A 21,007-nucleotide genomic window follows, 5' to 3' on the forward strand; every position below is an offset into this window, starting at 1 on the left:
CGGTTCGGGTCTTAGTCCGTTTTCCCTCACAACGCGTTGTCCGTGTGTTGATAAAGTGGGGGGGGGATAGGAGGGTTAGAGTCCCTACGTGTCCTACCTGGTGGGGTAAAGGTGTCACATGGAAGGGGATACTGTGTCTCGCCATCCGGTGTCCCACCTCCGCTCCCCTATACCCCCCCATCCAGGTGAACGTCCCGCACTGGACCACCCCCAGGAACTGGATCCAAAAGCGATGGCTGTGTCCTGGCCACCTGGATGACACCTTCAGGTTTCTCACATAGCCCTATGTGCCTTTATGTTAGCAATTGGGGTACTAACAGGTCTTTCTGTCCTACTCTCGGACATTTTGTTGAGTGGGCTTCCTTTGTTCAGGGAAACCACAAGGCAGGCCTTAAAATGGCTGTTCTAGTCCCAGGGGTTCTTTGTGAGCCCAAGATGGCAGCCTCCAGGGTGGTTTAGGACTGGTTTAGACCATTTCCTGGCCCTGGGTGGGGGTGGGTCAGAGTCTTTGGCTGTTTTTTAGGCCAACCTGATTGGCTGGTTGTCAAAACTTAAATCACCTCATAGGACTGGTGAGTGAAGGAACATATAGGGGAAAGCAGGTTCCTGATTTCAGTGCTGCTGGAGGTTTGGAGGATAAGCAGGTCTGCTTACATGCTTGAGGATTTGTATCCATTTCCTGTTGCTGCATTTTTAGATCCTCTTCTGGCCATACTGGCTGGATGCAGTGGCCTGGGCATGGCCCCAGTCTGTATATTTGGCCGCTAGCTGCCCGTCCCGAGATTTCCTCTTTCTACTTTTGTTCCTGTTCATCTGCTGGAGGCAGGCCCTCCATCCTAGGGCTGTTTACCGCCTTTACCTGCCGTTTCTCGACAACGTATACCGTCGTGATTTTGGAAGCGGCGGCCACCTGGACAGATGTGGAGACTCCCAAACCCACCAAATTTGCCTGGTTGGATCGTATCCGATAGCCCTCAGCACTGTCCTACTACAGGGGCAGTATGTTGGTGTGCTGACCATGCTGGCCTGCTGTTACGCTCACCTGGTCTCTGGGGAAGCGTTGGGGCACGGTTGCATCCCTCCCTGAACTTGAAGCACCCCCTTCAGGCCTCTCCCTCAGAAAAGCTGTGAGCAGTAGTACGTGGTGATACTGCTCCTGCGTGGAGATGTGAGTGTCTGAGTGCACCAATCTGTGATTATACCTCTCGAACCCTTCACCCCAAAGAACAGTTTCTGTGAGCATACGCCGGCCCATAATGCTCACCTGTGAATTATGGAAGATAAGCTCTCCATCCTGCTACTTCTGGCAGGGGCGCGTCGAATGGGATCTAGTTCCCATCACTGATCCCTGATAAGGATTAGTCCATTCCAGCTGCGACTACGCTTCTCCTTATGATTGGTAAGTCTTTCTTGAGCTCTTGTGATGCTGTTTGTTCTGTTTAATGTCTTTATATGTTGCTCCTTTATGCCCTCAATAATGTCTCTTCTGGTTTCTTCCCTTAGATGGAAATGCGGCCTCAATGCAGCTGTGAGACGCGAGACGCGGTCGGATGGAAGATGGATGCTACTGCAATGTTCGACAGCAGATAAGTGATGGTTTAAGGAAAGCGCAAAGTATGGTGACGCGCAACCTTAAACTAACAGTTTTTTCGATGTCTAACCTTGTCTTCTGTTTCTCCTTGCAGGCGCTGCTGTTGACGATGGAGCATGTCGTGCTGCGGTGCCAAGATGAAGATTTTGGCGTTCCGGAAAAATGTAAAGATCAATACTTGGTTCGCCAAAGAGATGTACACGTAATGACAGCTTCCCCCAGTTGGTAAGTATGATGGCAGGAAGCAGGATGTCCAGGAAGCAGCCTCTTCAAAGTTAAGTCTGACCTCAGGCGACGGTGAGTGTCATGCTGCTTGCAAGTGCAGAATAACGCGAAGTGTCTGTCTTGAGGATCGGAGCAGATTATAGAGCTGAAATCGTGGGCACATTAGGGCTGGCTTACCAGCCACACCCTGCAAGTCCTAGAGATTGAGCATGTGCGAAGGCAATTCATTAGCCGCCACACCCAAGAATACACTTGGGTCTGCTTAATGGATGGAATGTTCAAGGATAATGCATCCTGCTTAATGGATGTAATGTTCAAGGTTAATGCATCTGAAGTGCTATGTCCATAATAAAAGCTTTTTGGTGTTAAATGGATGTTCTCGTTTACTTTTGTTCATGAGCCTGGTGCCAAAGGTGCCAGGACAGTGTCCACTCAGGTCTCCTGTGCATGCACCCCGACTTCATGACACCTGCTGGGCCGCCGGGATCTGAGGTGTGCAGTTTCGTCGGTCCTCCTGGAGCCATCTCAGTCATGGATTTCACTTCTGGATGGTGGTCCCACTCTGCTAAAGGACAATTGGTCTTCTTTTGGGCTGCTGGGGGTCATTGTTGGCTCGTCGTGCCAATCCTTGGGAGACCGGATCCTTCATTTAGCCCTAAAAAAAAAAAGCAGTTACTAACCACATTGTTTCTCCTTCAGGAAACCGAATTTCAGGAGGCAAACACTGAACATAGTTGCCTCTGGGCTCTGGGTTGAAGGATTATTCCAGATACTCACTCTCAGTGGTCCACAGGGTCTGTGGTTGTTGGGTCCCTCTGGTCCCCTTTTACTGCATTGGATAACATTGGCGGCTGAATCCTGCTGTGCCTTACTGCTCCCGAGGATGCTGGGTCTCAAACCTTGCACTCTGTCTCTTCTGAATCTCCACTAGTTTCCCCATGGGGTTAATTGCTTACTTCTTAGTACCTGTGGAAAGAAACAGACTTACATGGCTTTTTCCAGTTTCTTAAGGGGCACGGTTCTCAACATTGTTACTCTTACAAGTGACTACAAGGTACTCACCTGGACTGAGATTTTTCTAGGGTCCCCTTAAGTTCCCCGACTTCCTCACCAATGCCTCGAATCTTTAGAGAAGTCGCCCCATTCACTGGGGACAATTTAAAGCTGTACATTACTACACTGCAAAGGAAATACATTGCATCACTGTGTGCTGTTACTGTTTTCCTCCTTTGAGTGCAAAAGGCCCAGAGACTGACTGTCTGAAAGAGATCCTGGACTTTGGTTGCCCTCCTGGCTGTGTTGGACATTGTGTTCCCCTGTGTGCCCAACATTCAAGTGCTATGCTGGGTTATCTTCATATGTGTTAAGTATAATACTTCCTGTAGGAGGGAATAGCAATCCTGTGCAATTGGTACCTTCGGATCCTGAACATGATCATTACCGTGTGCAATATTGTCTAGGGGTCTTTCAATTAATTTACATTGAAAAGCTTACATGTATGCTGCCTACCACCAGGTATGGGGTCTTTAGTTTGAGTTAAAGATTGAGTTAGGCCTTTACTGGCCAATTACTGTGTTTTATCTACACTGTGCCCCATTTATTCTGGGTAACTTAAGATTTTTCGCATCATAATTATTTTGTATATGATCTTATAATAAAGTGTACATCTGTACAGTATACCAGTGAGCGGGTTTCTTGCATTTCCTGCTAACCTTCCTCCTTTTGTGAAACACATTGCTCCCCCAATTAGTTAAAGCATTTTGCAGTCCTCACCTGAGGGTTGTGCAAAGATCTCGAAAGCGGATATAAAATTGGGAAAAGGGTAGAAGGAAGAGGGTCGGTCAGTAGGAACTGCAATACGGCGGGTGCTCTTCAGAAATCTAACATTTTCCATGTCGTGCGGAAGACTAGAAATCGGTAGAAAGGGTATAATGAGACAAAAAGGAAAGAGAAACTGCTAAACTCATTCTTAGAGCCGATGTAGGATGCTAAATCAGAGGCGAATAAGGGGGAAGACAATGAAGAAGAATTGGGATTGTAAGAGGACAATAGTTGGCCCACAATGCCAAAAAGGTGACAAAGATAGGGTGGTGGGGGGTTTGGGCAGAATGGGAGTAACAACAAGATTAGTATGCTATAGTTTTTAACAAGAAAAGATTGGTCATAGAAGTGCTAGGAAAGATTTTCCTTTTTACTGCTCCCTTAAGTCTTCAACAGGGACCCCTTTTTGCTATTGCCTGCATCCTGAAGAATTGATGTTACACAACACTCATCTACTTGGTATTAGGTAACCCACCTTTTGGTATAGGTCTGTACTACATACATTGGTAGTGTGACTGAGTGGCCAGGCCTATCTCAAGAGGGGTAAATGTGAACTGTAACAATGAAAATCATAAATACAAGTAACCAAATAACACTTACACTCAAGGTATTTAATTAACATCAAGTTTTAAATAAGAGTTCTTTAAAAGGCAATTCTTGTAACAATGTAAATAAACTTTAAATTCACTCTTCAGAATCAGACTAAGTTAGTGGATGATCTTTGGATATGCTTCTTACACCCTGAGGTGACTTCATTCACAAGGACAGTAATGGCATTTATATATCACACTAGTTATACTTGGCAGATTCAGAGGTTGTAGAAAGGAAAGGTTTAAGGAAGGAAAAGGTTAAACAGGTTCTCAGTACATGTGAGGACACTTAAATCTTCCAATGAAATCTAAACAAGCCTTTCCCAGCAATAACAGTCTAAAACAAGTTACCACCTATGAGGGACAAACAATATCAAAGTCAATGGGCTAGAAGAGTCTGCAGGGAGCCAGAATAGCCAAAGTCAATTGGAGCACAGTCCATAACGCTGAGGCACCTCTTAGAATCAAAGTATTGCACAAAGGTAGAGAGTTTGTTATGAAAATCACTTGTAGGGTCACAAGCTATCAAGCCTGTGAGAAACCGGAATCAACTCCAAAAGTAAGCCACTGCAAATCTCAACTGAGAAAAGCACAGCCCAAAGACAATGAGGTAAGGACCCCAAGTCTAAACAGTACCTCTGGTTTGACTAAGAGTGGTCCAGCTGGTTTTTGTCCTGGTATAGCAGTGCAGACCCTGTGTTCCTGAGCCTCAGTCGTGGGGACAAGAGGGAGGACGTCTGGAGGGCTCCCGCGGCGGTAGTTGGGAGGTCGTCGGCAGCTGCGGGCTCTTTTTGTTTCAGTGGCACTTCCCGGTTTCAGCGCTTTGGTAACCAGCACCGTCTCAGATCTCGGATACAGGTTTGGCTTCCTTCACTCCTTGGGTCCTGCACTCTAATGGGGGGGGGGGACTCCATCTCGGGTCGTCCTGCTACTGGAGGGTTCTTATGAGACAACTGGAGCTTCTAGCCGGATTTCAGACATTGCACTAGACTACGGATTTCTCGAACCATGGTACTCGGTTCTTGCAGCATCGAAGAAGTACAGCCAGTCGGGGAAGACGATCCAGTGGAGTTCATCTCAGGGTCAGTTTGTCCCACTAACCCAAGGGAAGAAGTTGTCCCTTCCGGAGCTTCTCTGTCGAATTGAAAAAGGATTTTCAGCAAAGCAGCAGGGCTTCCCCGGGCAATTCGGAGTTCCAGGGGGATGCAGCAAGCTTTGTTCACGGTTTCTTTGACAGGTATTTCTCCCAGTGGTCGACTGTCTCTAGTCCCAAAACTATCGCCTTTTACGCAGGTTTCTCCCATTCAAGCACAACCTACGCTGTCAATCACACAGCAGAGTGGCTGTCCTGAAAGGACAACCAGCCAGCCAATCAGGACTTGGTGCATCTAGGCATTCCTAGAGTCAAAGGACAGGGGAGATTCAGGAACCTCCATCATATCCTTCCTTTTCAGACACACTGGAGCCAGGAGGTAGGTTTCAGGGCTGAGGCACGCCAAAGACAAAACAAACTAAGGGCTCAAACCTGGCTCAACGCACAGAGTAAAACCCAAAAAAGACCTCACAAACAGAAAATGGCGAAGAAAGAAGACCAGGGCCATTTTGACAAAATGATCACCCATGGGTGTTGTACTGTAGCCGAGGGTTCAGCCTGCGGCAGGAAAGCACAATGGTAGGAACAATTAAACCACTGCCACCAGCCATTTAAAGTAGTGAGAGTAACAAAAACGTTACATGAGAATGTAGGAAAAGGGGCTACTAGGTAACCCCCAGCACTCCACATAAGATGGAGTGTGCTGGACCTGCAAAGAGAAAAGGTAAGTAAAGTCAATTTACTTTACTATTCTTGGGAACAGTAGTTCACATAAGAAAAGGTATTTAAACCTTACGAGAAATCTAAAGGATTTCCCTACGATACTGCACTGAAAGTGCTGTGTGTCACCATACAAAAAGTAGCTGCCTATGGAGTTTGCCTAATTCCAAAAACAGAGGAAACGCATAATCCATATCAGGTCAAAACACATGAGAGTGAGAAAAAAGGTCACTCACAACAGGGTTAAAATTTAAAAGTCCCAGGTACAGCAAAAGAGCTGGCGGTCTCCAAGTTAGAAGGATTTTGGCACATAAATGAAAATTCTCCCCAACACTGACCCGATTGTGTATGTGGCCGTATGTGGGGGCTGGGTCTGTCTGAACCCAGTGCACATTCAAGCCAGAGTGTGTATGTTGCTGTCAGATGTGTTGGCCAGAGGCTGTTATGATTGGACAGCCCCTGTCAGTTTGAATGGTGCACATCCTTACCACTAGTGCACATGGGGGAGACTCCAGCCCAAATCCAGAATAAAAAGAGAACTCCTGCAGTCATTCGACAGATTGTTGTTGAGCCAAGACCCGTACAAAAAGTGTAGCCCACTGATGCCCAGAGGACGAACATTGCAGCTGATCAGCATCCAGAAAGCCCTGCTTCCCTCTACAGATCTCCAGAAGGCCCTGGTAAGTGCTTCAACCTCTGGACTGGTGGTATCCTGTCCCGACCAGTGCTCGGGGATCTGTTCCCGCCGAGCATTCCCTGGAACACCCACTGGACTGACCAGCTCTCGCCTGGGTAGAGGTGAGCAAAATATTCACCCGCAAAGAGAAAAGTGCAAAATCTGCACTGGAATCTGCTTCCGCTCATTCCACAAAATAAGCATTACGGTTCTCCTCCAACTGAAATTACACGTGGTTTCGCGAAGCGTGTCGTTTTGTTCCCATGTTTCCTGCAACATGAGAAACTTTGTGGGGTTCTTTTTCGAACCGTGCTAGGTTCGGGCAACACCACTTCGGGCCACACTTTTCGATTCATGCTAGGTTTGAGCAGCGGCAGGAGAAACTTTGCGCTGCTATTTTCAATACACTGGGGTGGTAGAATGGGGACTGCGATGAAATACATCGAAATCTTAGATTTCACTTGCATGGCTGGCAGAATAAATGTAACAATTTCGCACAGCAGTAATCCTGGTTTACCTTGCAGTTGACATTCAAGGTTCAGCCTTGGATCTCTGCAGATCTTCTCCTTGTGAACCAAGACGCCTTTCCCTGCAGTTTTGGCCTTCCTGATCAAAGAGAAGCTGTGCAGGGCCGCCTTCTTTATTCTCACCACAAGGATCGCCTGTGGGGACCCGATCGTGGTGGCTACTGCAGAAACTCTCCTTATTTGTATCCTGGAGGTCACCTGCTCCATGGAGGTCTTCAAACTGCCAAACCTATGGAGTGCATCTGTTCAGTCTCCAGAATAGTCTGGTCAGAATCTGGACCTAGCCTGGAAACACAAACTAGCCAGACCCAATTGAATGCTGAAAGTGACCTCTCTATCCGTGGTCCCTGGCCCTCCCTCAACTGGACAAAGCGAGTGGTTGCTGAAGCTGTTTGCACATCTATTCCTTCCCCCCTCCTGCCATCATGTTATATGGGTGTAAAGTTATTGCCCAATCTCTCCCTTGCTTGACTAAGGTTGTAGTGGTCTGGTCAAAGATCCCCTTTCCCCCAGGGTTACCTTAGAGTGGTGGGGTTGGGAGAGAAAGTTTAAAGAACTTTACTTACCATTGTATTCTACTTCTGGAACATTTACCTGCAACCATTGGTTTTAGCAACTCTTGTCCACAAATCACAAAGTGAGCCCTCCTGCAATGTAAATATTGTGGAGCTGGTGACTTTTAGGCACTAGGCCCCACTTCCTAGCCAGACTGAACGGATTAATAACCATCAACCTAAATCTAGGTTTTCTTGTAGGAGTTTTCTTTTCTTACATGTATTGTAACTGCTAATGGTTCTTCCTTCACCGGCTTTCCCATACAAGGTTAGGTTAAGTGTTTTTCTTAACATCGCATACCTGTTTAAAAAGGTAAAGTGTTGCACCCCAAAACAGTTAATGTATATATGTGTAGAGTATTAGATGTGCAACAATACTTACCTGAGGTTTCCATTGGTTAGTTTAATCAAAAGCCGAACTAGATGTATATTTTTTACATCTTCAGTCTAACTTGAACTATTGGAGTGCTCTGCGTGTCTGCCTCATTGTAGCCCTAGACCACCCTCACACCCTCCTGAGTCCAAGCCATTCTGCTGTGCTACACTACTTGGATTGAGTTTGGCTAGACATCAGAGTCTTTCCCCTGTTCAGTACAACAGGGAGGCCTCTCAGAATCTACCCCAGGTTAGATTCTGAACATCAATTTTTGGCATTTCTTTAAAGCATGTTCGGCCTAACGAAGCAAAGTCTGACAGGACTGAAGAGCTGGAGTAAGCCAAGATTGAGGGGGCTCATAAGAAGGAGAAAAAGGTCTAGAATGATAGAGCAAATGCAGTGTAGAACTGATCGATGGGAAAACAGAGGCTGCTGCATCATCACTTAAAGAAGTGAACGTAGACGGAAAGGGAAAGGAGGCAATGAAAGTACAAAGGAACTTAGCAGAGTCAAATGCTGACACACCATCGTTCTCCACCACCAGGAAACAAAGTTGTGAGCACCTACTGCAACCTCCCCACACACACAGACACACACCCGCACACCCAGTACCTTATGGTCTTCCTCAGTCGCATCCTCGTCATCGTCGTCCTCCTCGTCATCATAGTCCTCGTCATCATGGGGAGGAGGCTCGCTCTCCGAATCGAGGTGAGAATCAGAGTCCTCTTCATCGGTCACTTCAAGTGGAGGGGGCGGGATCTCTGCTACAGACTGAAACAATGCAAGGCTATAAAGGCGGGATAGCAAGGGACGCAGAATGGGAAGGTAGAATCGCAGGGCCTTTGGGCAGAAGAATCCGGGAATGTCCAAGTTATGGTGGTATCTGTGAGCAGAGGAGGAAGGCAGCATATACAGAATGGGAGTTTGCATGATCACAGGTAGCAGGCAGTGAGCAAAGGATGGGGAACCTGCGGACAAGGGACAAGGGCACCGACTGTAGAACGATAACTGGACAGATCAAGCAGGCAGGGGAAGAGGCTTTTGCAGATAGACCTAGGACTGGAAGCACCCAATAACAGAGGAAGAAGCAGCTGCCTAGGCAAGGCAGAGAACTCTGTAGTGCCAAGGAATGAGGAACCTGTAGGCAGAGGGCAGGTGTAGTAACACAGCACAAAGACACCGTCTGGCTGACAAGGCAAATATGCATCCGAGTACAGAGAAAACCAGGCAATTACAAGGGGGGAAAAGCACATGTGCGCAAGGAACTCAAGTGGTGCTCAGGCATGGGATCAGTGCACAAAGAAAGCAGGTAGGTCCCAGAAGGGCGGTGGATAGCTCAAAGATTAAGTACTTGCCCCTGACTGGGGATAGCCTGACATGTTCAAGTTCAAACCCTATCCGGACAGACAGCACTTCTTCCTTCCAACATTGGAAACATTACATTGGGTAATAGCAGCATTAATTACAGCCCTTAAAAGTGGGAATAATCTAACACAAAGCGCTGCACAGCCAACAGTTTTGGCTTTTGTGTCAGTCATTTTTCTGGCAATGCCATAATGTTACAACTCTGCCATAAAATGGCAACAATTGAGAGTACCTGGCAAACACCCAACAAATCCCTAAATGAAGATGAAATTGGCTTTAACAAGGATTTAATTTATCAGGAGTAAACAGATGTGAATATATTAATTAAAACTCAAGTAGCTGAGAGGCAGTTAGTGGGTGGGAATAATCTTAGGTACTAATATTGCCATGTAAAAAATAAATATACCCACTCACAGGCTACGTACCCACTCACAGGCTACGTGCCCACCCCCCTTGCCCTTCACATTGCATCTACTTTCAAAAGTTGCAGCGATAATAGACTCCAGCTTAAGGGACAGGAGCAATATACACATTCCACCCAGATGAGGTGCTCTTCCACTAATGACACACATCCTGCAGTGACACATGCACTTCATATCTCATGCACGCTCACCTTCAATGTGGTGTACTTTCCTGCCTCATGTACACTCTGCTCTTGCACACATTATTTCCCGCTTCATGGTCACTTCCTCGAGTCACACTTCTTCCTGCCACAAACACCATCTCTGAGATATTTCACTCTGATTTGTAGCCTAGAAGAATCTGGTTAGCTTGACAGCACCAGCTAGCAGAGGCTATCTTAGACTCCCAAGGCTACTTGTCAAGTATGTAGGTTTGTTTGGCACATTAGAATCCTAGAGAAAGAGTCAATCAATATGTGCTTTCGTTACAGAATTTTTTGTATCATAGTGTTTGTACCAATCTGCAGGACACAACTGTCCTTAGGAGAACCACTAGAATTCACAATAGCTGCACTATGTTCTTATGAATTACAATACTTCTGTGGAGTTACCCAACAACGAAGAACTATACCTCAGGTGTATTCTACTTTATTATTTGGATTTGAAGTTTTTTTAATATATTGCTTTATTAAATTTAAAACAACTATGGAGACTGACCTCTTCACACATTTAGTGTTTTGGCTCGCTGAAGTTAACGCCTTGAGAAAGCAGGAATCTAGTGCTGTCATGATACTTAGTTGGAGCACAGTTCTAATATCGGCAGCACAAAATGAAATGTATAGCATTTACAAAACGGAGAAAATGAATGTTTGAGGTTTCCTCTCGATGGAATATACAATGAAATATTAGCTGTCTGGATAAACATAATACACCTAATTTCTGAGCTCTAACACAAGTATAACCATGAACACTATTTTTCAGCGTTGATACCGAGCCCAAACAATGGCCCACAATGTAGGGCTATTTCTATTATAGATTGGCTAATTATCGCTGTGCCCCACAGCAGACTTAAGGTCGTAGTTAACTTTCTTCTTCCTGACTCAAGTAAACTTGCTCCATCTGGATTCCAGACTTTCTACAATAGTCCTTTAATTTGCAAGTGTCCACATCAGATTTACTCTAAATGTACGCTCCATGTACAGCAGAGCCCTCAACTGAGTGGTTCATGCTACCTTTCCTCCTATAGCGATGCACCCTTAGAATTCAGCAGAGTACCATATTCGATCCAGCTGACATTCTCTACCATCTGCAGGTACGTTATATGTGAAGTGTAGCCAGCCCTTGACAGTAGACCGTTTCCCTAGGGATCCATGCATGACCTATTCCGCCCCTCCACCCCCATCTATTCTCATATAGCACAGCATCCCATATCGTACAGTCGATTCCAAAACATTTGTAGAGCAGTCAGGCTCTACCATTTCAATAAAACCAGTACCTTTTCTCCATCTACCCTTGGTCTTCAAACAGATCTACATTACACATCTCAGCTTTTCCTGAACAGTTCCTTAAACTACAACTATTGTTGCATGCACTGCTATGCTCCTTTCTCTAGTCTTCTCAGACTACGGTCTTTGGGAGGGCGAGACTACCTACGACGACTCAATGTTATAACAAATGGCAGGAGGCCCTATACGAATACAAAACAACATACATACCTGTTGTACCCTGTGCCGCGCGGGAAAGCCTTGCGTGCCCTGTGCAGGGTTGCCTTCAGGGCACAGCAGATTGCGCTGCTCACTATTCAAACAAATGGGAAAGGATAACGGCAGAAGAAGCCTGACCTGGGTAAAGCCGTGGAGGATGTTCACTCTTAATATATGTACCTTAACCTACTGTGGCGGGTTAACACCCCGCCCCCACCCCTCCTTGCACATTTGGCAAACTACTGTTAGTGCTGGACACTCTTACCGTTATGATTTTCAGAACACACATCTCATCTGAATTCTTTGTCGATCACCCAGATGTGCCCATTTCCAAGTTCACTCTTCCACAAACATAGCTTCACATCTCATCACATGCCTGTAATCGTCTCATGAAATGCACGTGCAATGCATGTACATTCTCCCACCTTGGCTTAGTATTCACTTGTGTTAGATATTTTGAAGTTAATTCTATGCCTTTAGTCATTGCTAACACATCCTTTAGTGATGAATTCTTCGCTTGCCATAAGCATTCCTGAATTTTAGGGTTTCAAATATGCATCATCAATTGGACACTCGTCTTCAAGTCTAAGTTTTGCATTCTCACTGGCTATTTCGTGACTCTGTATTGCTGTGTGGACCCACAAGCTAGCCTTTTTTTTTCTATCCACACTCTTACTTCGCAGCACTTAATTGTTATGTTCTAAACAAATGACCTAGGGGCTTCACTGCCCTGATTGTGCCACAAGGCTTCCCCAGCCCAATCTGATGTTCACATGGGTTTCTGGAGCATAGGGTACAATGCAAGATGTGTGCACTTGGATCACAATCACAATGATTATCTAGTGTAGTGCCACCTTCTCCCAGATGCCGCTGTATATACGTGACGTACTCCATGCACCATGTTCCTCCCCGGTTGTCATCGCTACTGATAGGCAAGATGGTATGCAGTACCCTGCGGGAGACTGCACCAGCCTTGTTCTCTTGGCAATAGGTAACCCAACCTTTGGTATAAGTATATACAACACAAGTTGGTAGAGTGACTGAGCAGCCAGGTTTATCTCAAGAGGGGTCAATGTGAGCTGTAGGGTTGCAACATGGAGTTTCACAGTGACAAGTATCCACGTGTTAAGGAGAATTCTCAGAAATGTGCCAATTCCCTTCTACTTTAGAGACCCCAAGCACTTTTGCTTGACTTTTAATTTGTAACCTGGAGAGAGTGAGACCTTTTTCCCACTCTGTCATGTATATTTCTGCGATTTGGACTGTTTCTTTTCTGACTTTGGAGTCTGACAAACTCCATAGGCATCATCTTTTTATATTCTGGCACAGAGAAGTCTTTCAGATTTCCCAAAGGTTTAAATACCTTCTCTTGGATACCTACTGTTTCCAGAGCAGTGAAGTGAAATTGACTTTACTTACTTTTGTAACTTTCTTACATTAGGATGCTGGAGGGGTTTCTTAGTATCCACTTTGTCTAGTTTCTCATGTAACAGTTTTATGTTACCCTTTCTACAATTAATGGCTGGTGGCAGTGGTTTACTTTTTACTACCATTGTGTCTTAACAGCGGGCTGCGTTCGCAGCTGCAGTAAGGCACCCATGGGTGCCCATTTTGTCAAAATGGCCCTGGTCTTTTATTTTTCACCGTTTTTTGCTGGAAAGGTCCTTCTTGAGATTTACTCTGCATGCCAAAGCAGGTTTGGTCCCCTTGTTCATTTTGCCTTTGGATGGATTCACTGCTGATGTCCGCTTCAGGCTTCCGGGATGTCTGGCAGCGGCAGAAGTGAGTGAAGTGCCGAAACTCCCTGTGCTTAATCTCCTTGGTTACAGGAATGCACCCAAAGGGGTATCCAGTTAAATTATCTAAAAAATATTTTCAACATGCCATTTTGTCGGAAAAAAATTGGCAAAAAAAAAAGAAATTCCGAATGTTTGTTTTATGTTTTGTTTTGTTTTGCGAGTAAAAAAAATAAAGTGTCTTTTAACAGGGGACTGGGGGGGAACCCCATTTAAAAAAAAAAAAAAAATTTGTTTCGAAAAAATGGCATTTCGAAAATATGACATTCGAAAATGTCACTAGGAACCACCCAAAGGTGATTGGCTAGCTGGCTGTCCTTGGACAGACACCCTGCTGTGTGATTGAAAGCTATGCTGGAATGAATGGGGAAAAAGGTGAGGCTTTTTGGCTTGGAAGGCAGAGTCGACCACTGGGTGAAGGAATCCAAAGAAGAACTTGGAAGAGACACCTGCTGCAACTCCTGGACCATTGGTTTGCCCGGTGAAGCCCTGCTGCTGTGCTGAAGCTCTGAATTAGTTTTGACTAGAGAAGCCCTGCAAAAACTACTTCTCCCCTTGGGTTGGTGGCACCAATCAATCCCAAAGTGAACTTGTCTGGACATCCTCTCGGAGCTGGCTGTACTTCCACTGCTGCTGCTGTTGGAACCGAATTGCCAGGGAGAGGAACACCAGATTGAGTGCATCGCTTTTAAGTCAGACAAGCTCCAGGAAGATCCACCGGACTCCCAGGAAGCAGGACTGACTAAGCCTGAGCCACCTCAAAAGAGTGCTGGACCCCAGATGCGAGGAGAGTCCATAGTGGTATCTGGACCACGGTGGTGCCATTTGCTGGAGACACGAGAAGCTGAAACCGCCAAGTGCCGCCGATTTGAAGTTTGCCCATTGCTGCCGCTGACCTTCCATTCGTAGTGCAAGAGTCCCCAGACGTCCTCCCGCTTGTCCCCACGACTGAGGCCCAGGAACAGGATCTGCAGACCTACAAAGTAACAGAAGCCAGCTGGAACCAATTGCTTCGAACCAAAAGTACTGTAAAAGCAGAGTTGCTTGCAGCTTTGCACCTCACGCCTCCCAGCTTGTGGCCCTATATCGATTTTATTTTTTCTATAAAGACTTCTAAAACATTGAGCAAGACTTTTACTTACCTGTAAGTGCTTCAGCTCCCCAAGACTTTTAACATTGGCTGTCCTGGCTCCCTGAAAGACTCTTCTTACCTCTGACTTTGTGTTTTACCTTTCCTCCAGGAAAGGGTTCATTTGCTTTGCATTGGGGGTTCAAAAGTACTTACCTGTTTCAGAATATGTGCTTAACCTTTGCTTTATTTTAACCAGTTTTCTTTGACACCAATTTAGTATTGCTCTAAATGTACCAGTGATATATTAATGTGCACAGTGTCCTAACTATTTAAGTCACCTGATGGTGTAGGAAGTGTCTGTGTGCCATGCCAAATGGGTACTTGCTGATTTAGAGAAACTAAGTGTGCATTTTGGAGTGTATTTGTGTGTTACTATTATATTGCCCCTTATGAAGAAAGTTTATTCAAACTGACTGTTAAATTAATAATGGTTTAAATCAAGAAACCTTGAGTGTAAGTGTTTATTTGGATACTTGTCACTGTGACTCTGTAACCACCCTAATGTTCACATTGACCCCTCTTGAGATAAGCCTGGCTGCTCAGCCACACTACCAACCTGTGTAGTAAAGACTTGTACTAAAGATTGGGTTCCTATTGCCGGGAGGACAAGGTTGGTGTAATCTCCCAAAGGGTACTGCACACAATCTTGCCCGACACCAAATAACTCTTGATTAAACAATTATTAATTTTAACAGTCAGTTTGAATAAGCCTTCTGTGAAAGGGACACACTCAGTTTCAATAAATCAGTAGATGCCCATTTGGGATGGCACACAGACACTTCCTATACACTGAGGCGACTTCAATAACTAGGAGACAGTGGGCATTGATATATCACCGGTACATTAAGAGCAATGCTGAGTTTGTGTCAAAAGAAAGAGGTTCTGGAAGGAAACAACGGTTAACAAGTTTCTCAAACAGATAAGCACTTTGGAACCCCCTGCCCCCTCCCGCCAATGCAATGTAGGTTAACCCTTTCCCAGCTATACAAGTAAAGAAAGTAAGACTTTTGGAGGGACACATCAAAACACAAAGTCATAGTTTAGAAGAGTCTTCAGGGAGCCAGGACAGCCAATATCAATTGAGCAAAGTCTAGCGGAGCGGAGGGACTTCTTGAAGTTAAGTAAAAAGTCTTGCACATGGTTATAGACTTTTGCAGAAAAATAAATCACTGTTGGGCCACAAGCTGAGAGGCTTGTGATGGGAAAACGCAGCAAATGCAAGTCGCAACCGAGAGCCAGCAAGCTACACAATAAGAAGTACCCCTTAGTTTACAGTACCTTAGGTCTGAGAAAATTGGTTCCAGCCGACTTCAGATCCTTTTGTTCCTGGGCCTCATGGGGACAAGAGGGAGGATTGTCTGGGGACTCCTGCACTAAAATTCGAAGGTTGGCAGCAGCAATGGGCAAAGTTCAGATAGTGGCACTTTGCGTTTTCAGCTTCTCGCAAATAGCACCACTGCGGTTCTCGGATACCTTCTGGGCTTTCCTTGCTTCTGTGGTCCAGCACTCTGTTGAGGTGGCTCAGGCTTGGGTAGTCGAGTCTGGAGGATCTTCCTGGAGCTCGGGTCCGACTTAAAAACGATGCATCCGATTCTGGTGTTCCGTTCCCTGGCACTCGGTTCCTGCAGCAGCAATGGAAGTACAGCCAGGATTTCCAGTAGAGTTCGGCTTGTGGTCGATTGGTCCCACCAACCCAGTCAGAGAAGTTGTCCTTTGCAGGGCTTCTCTAGTCGAGGCGAATTCGGAGCTTCAGCACTGAAGGAGGGCTTCACCGGGCAAACCAACGGTCCAGGAGTTGCAGCAAGCTTCTCTTCCAAGTTCTTCTTTGGATTCCTTCGCCCAGTGGTCGACTCTGCCTTCCTTGAAAAAGACCTTGCATTTTATGCAAGTCTCTCCCATTCATTTGCAGCCTAGCTGTCACTCACACAGCAGGGTGGCTGTCTTCCAAGGGCAGTCTCCCAGCCAATCATCTTTGGGTGCATTCCTTACTATAACCAATGAGACCAAGCACAGGGAGTTTCATGAACCTCCCTCGCTTCCTGCCCTGCCAGACACGCTGAAGCTAGAGTTGGGCTTCACCAGTGAATTCCACCAAAGATACAACGAACAAAGGGACCAAACCTGGCTTGGCGCAGAGTAAATCTCAAGTACCTGTCCAACAAGAAATGGCCAAAAAAGAAGACCGGGGCCATTTTAACAAAATTGGCACCCATGGGTGCCATACTGCAGCTGCGAATGCAGCCCAAGGTAAAAACACTCAATGGTAGTAAAAAAGTAAACCATTGCCATCCGCCATGAATTGTAAAAAGGCTAATGTTAATGTTAAAGGACATTTGTACCGCGCACTATCACCACCGTAGTGGTCCCTTGGCGCTCTGGCGGCTCTGAAAAAGGGGAGGAGAAGGGGTGGGTTAGTGGGAATAAGCTGGAAAAGTGCAAGAGAGCAGTGATGTGCTGTTGGCAGCCTCAGCCCGGTGGGTCCGTTGGCTGGGCTTGGGGTGTTTTACGGGCCGTAGTCGTCGTGTGCTGTTGTGCAAGTCTATGTGTGGTGTGTTTTGTTGTTGCATTGTTGTGAAGTTTGTGCGGATTGCAGTGTTTTAGGCTTGTGGTTGTGTTTGGTTAGAGTTTGAGAGGTGTATGCAGCGGGATGGAATTGTTAGTTGGTTGGTTAGTTGGCATTGCTGTCCATTGCAATTATGGGATTCCATCTAGGTGCGGCACATGCGGACATATACATTCCTATCGAAATGAAACGCGAGCTAAAGTTTTAAAATTCTAAGTGTGGTGCATGTTAAGGATAACATTTCTATCTAGATGCGACGCGGGCTAAAGTTAAGAATCCTGAGTGTGGCACCTGCTAACAATCATATTTCTATCTAGATGCGACGCGGGCTAAAGTTAAGAATCCTGAGTGTGGCACCTGCTAACAATCATATTTCTATCTAGATGCGACGCAAGCTAAAGTTAAGAATCCTGAGTGTGGCACCTGCTAACAATCATATTTCTATCTAGATGCGACGCAAGCTAAAGTTAAGAATCCTGAGTGTGGCACCTGCTAACAATCATATTTCTATCTAGATGCGACGCAAGCTAAAGTTAAGAATCCTGAGTGTGGCACCTGCTAACAATCATATTTCTATCTAGATGCGACGCAAGCTAAAGTTAAGAATCCTGAGTGTGGCACCTGCTAACAATCATATTTCTATCTAGATGCGACACAAGCTAAAGTTTTGTTCCCTACATATGTGGCACTAGCAAATGCATCACAAGGCAACATTTACAATCCATTTACAGTGGTCACAAGTCTTCCTAGATATGTATTATTAAAGTCTATGGCAGTCTATGCTATGGAAGGCAAGGTAGAGTGACATGGGCTGTCGATGGCGATGTCGACAGCATGTCTATGGCAAGCCCCTCTCAGGAATCAAGATCGGTATACACTAACCCCGCGGGCCCTTCACCCGCTAACATAAACATGTTACATGAGAGGGTATACAAAGGGGATACTAAGTAACCTCTCCAGCGCCCTATTGTTAGATAGTGTGTGCTGGGTCTACAAAGATACAAATGTAAGTAAAGTAAATTTCACTTCACTGCTCTTGGAATTGTATATCCAAGAGAAGGTATTTAAACCTTTGGGAAATTTGAATGATTTACCTGTGCCACTGCACTGAAGGTGCAGTGTGCCACAATGTAAACATATGATGCCTATGGAGTTTGTCAGACTCCAAAACCAAAAGAAACAGTGTTCAAATTAAAGAAAAATACATGAGAGTGGTAGAAAGGTCTCACTCTCTCCAGGATAGAAATGAAAAGTCCTAAAGTCCAGCAAAAGAGCTAGGGATCTCTACGGTAGAAGGGAATTAGCACATTTCTGAGAATTCTCCCTAACAGTTACTCATCCAGTGCTGTACTCTGATCACAATCACTGATCAGTCTGGTGTAGTGCCTCCTTTTCCCACTAGGCACCGCTAGGTGCCACAAAGTTGTTCTTTGTGTGTCATGCTTTCCTCCACTTCAGCACTCGCCACTCCTCCCACTCTGCACTATTCTCCTTGGCCAGGGTGCTGTAGTTGCCGGGGTGCTGTAGTCACCACGAACGTTGGGATGCCATTGAATGCAGGCGCCGCCAAAATAAGTTAAGCTACACATGTATTTATTAACAGAGTTACCAGCATCTGCCCCGACCGCCCCCAGGTCGGACTTCTTCTGCCATCATCAGAGGGTTTTTGTTTGAATTGGGTGCTGCATGGGCCTGCCCCACCGGTGCCGTGCAGGAAGCAAACATTCACCCAAAAAACATTTAAAGCATAATTGGTCATAATTTACACACATGTATAGTTTGCTTCTCATGTGGCAGTGACATTTGCTATATGCTACATACCAGCTCGGCTCCTCAATGACTGCTGTTCTGTTGACTTAGTGATGCCAGATACCCAGAAGATTCTTTTACTTCCTGCTCATCAAATGTTTAATTTCAATCCCAACATACATCTCTTGTGCAACACATTTTCATGCCTTCTGCACTCACCACCGCAATGCACATTGTAGTGTCTTGTGCAAGGTACTCCTTAGCAAAAATGTTCTTATGCTTTAATCCATCACCTTATATGGTAGACATTTCTTGTTCTGTACAGTACATCTGAGAGTCCCATATTCCTACTCATGCACACTCACGTTTAAAGTGATACTTTTTCCGGTTACATTTGATTTTTACGTTTACATTTGATTTAATCGAATGAAAAGACAACTAATGAAATGTAAACTAATTTAAAAAAAACTAATACCAACAAAACATGTCTTTTCCGTTGTTTGGGGAGGTTTCCCCCTCCAAATCCCCCCCCTTTTTTTTTTTAGTAATACTTTTCACCCAGCCCCAAAACCACTATTGCTACTCCCAACCCCATTTTTTGTTTTTTCGAAAATTAGTTATTTTGGTATTAGTTTGAAATTGCATTAGTTGTTTTCTATTCGATAAAATCAATGCATAGCCTTTTTCCTGCTTCAAGCACACTTGCCTCCAATAAGCACAACACATTTTTTGTCACACATACTTGCCTCACCTTTGATATAGCATATATTCTTCTTACTCGCAAACTTTACTTTCATTAGACACTTCGGTCCTGTTTACACTCACCTCTGACTTGTATTTATCCTTAATGGCTGGCCACACCTTGTCGTGGAAGATGGTCACATCTGCCTGGTCAATCCCTCCGAGAAGAGCCTATGGAAGAGAACAGACCCAGTGTCATATACTTGCATCATGATAACAATAAATTAAAAAGACACCAATGGTACACACTCCACCCTGGGATCAAAGCACAGAAAAGGTGGTTCCCTAAATTTGGGAGGGTAAGCAAACGAAATTCATGCAAAACTGTCACTTAGATTAGTAACAATAATTAAAAAAATAAAAAAATAAAATAAAAACACAGGAGTGCAGCACCTTAAAATTGAAGGCTACATCGAACCACAATTTTGGCAGAACAAGTCTCAATCTTACTCACGTCAGAAGATACTCAGAAGATTCCTTTCTGCCCCTGTGGTCAGAGAGAGAGAAGTCCACCACAACTGGACTGCAGGGTTACCCTCAAGTCCACCTGGCTCTTTTAGCGGTAGAACGGCAGAGCACCCAAGGCTCAACTCTCAGGAGGGGAGCAGGGTGGTTAAAAGACAAGGAACATACTGTATAGCACACAAGGAAATGTGCAAACAATATATTATTGAAAAGAATATATCTTTACAAAACAAAAAATGAGAGGCAAGTGACTTTCCTAAATGGATAGTTTGGCATCTCCGTACGTGACCCTCAAGTTAAGATCACTGGGAAAATTCTGTGTAAACCATAGTTTCTGGGCATCAAAGTTCACCAAGTTAGGGTGAGGACAGTTCTAAAGTTAGGCTTGTTCTAAAGGGAACCTATCCAGTTGGCTCCAATTAAGTCAATGTAGCAGTTTGAAAAGAAAAAAGCCCTCTGATCATAGGAAAGCAACTGTGAGCTGTCCAAAGGTTTTGAAAGTCAAAGAGCAGAGACCAGCTGCAAAGACAGACACTGGTTAAGCAACAATGATCCAGGTGAGGAAAAGGAAGGCTCTCCAGCAGGAAGGGAAACGTTAGATAAACTGGAGGTCTTTGTCAAAAACAAAGGTGATCTGATTCTGATGTTCGGTGCAGCTCCCGACTAATCGAGAATGCAGATCCAGCAGGCAAACAGTGCAGGCAGCTGCTCAACAGTGTGGAGCAATTAAGCTTGGGGTTCCTCTCAGTCAAAGGGTGCATTTAAAGTTGTTTCTCGAGTGTAGATCGTTTTTGATAATAGTAGGTAAGATTTTCATATTAATGATACATCTTCCTGGCCCGTGTCAACCCCAGAACCTTTTCATTTTACTGGTGGATTCCTTTTCCTTATACTGGTGTGTGGGAACCTTTTTCCACAC

The 21,007-nt window shown here is 45.2% G+C and overlaps 1 protein-coding gene across 2 annotated transcripts in view; it reads right to left on the reverse strand.

Moving 5' to 3' along the window:
- The window catches only part of PRKCSH (PRKCSH beta subunit of glucosidase II), a 176,777-nt gene that overhangs the window by 110,169 nt on the left and 45,601 nt on the right, over nt 1-21,007 (reverse strand). The window contains exons 9-10 of one of the 2 annotated variants that reach the window (XM_069604226.1): nt 19,708-19,794; nt 8,786-8,944 (exon numbers count right to left, since the gene is read on the reverse strand). In XM_069604226.1, coding sequence (XP_069460327.1) covers nt 8,786-8,944; nt 19,708-19,794 — 246 coding nt within the window. The remainder of the gene's footprint in view (nt 1-8,785; nt 8,945-19,707; nt 19,795-21,007) is intronic. The other variant, XM_069604227.1, reaches the window with a different exon arrangement.

The sequence above is a fragment of the Ambystoma mexicanum genome, chromosome 3q, assembly GCF_040938575.1.
Source record: "Ambystoma mexicanum isolate Mex_15411 chromosome 3q, UKY_AmexF1_1, whole genome shotgun sequence".
Lineage (NCBI taxonomy): Eukaryota > Metazoa > Chordata > Amphibia > Caudata > Ambystomatidae > Ambystoma > Ambystoma mexicanum.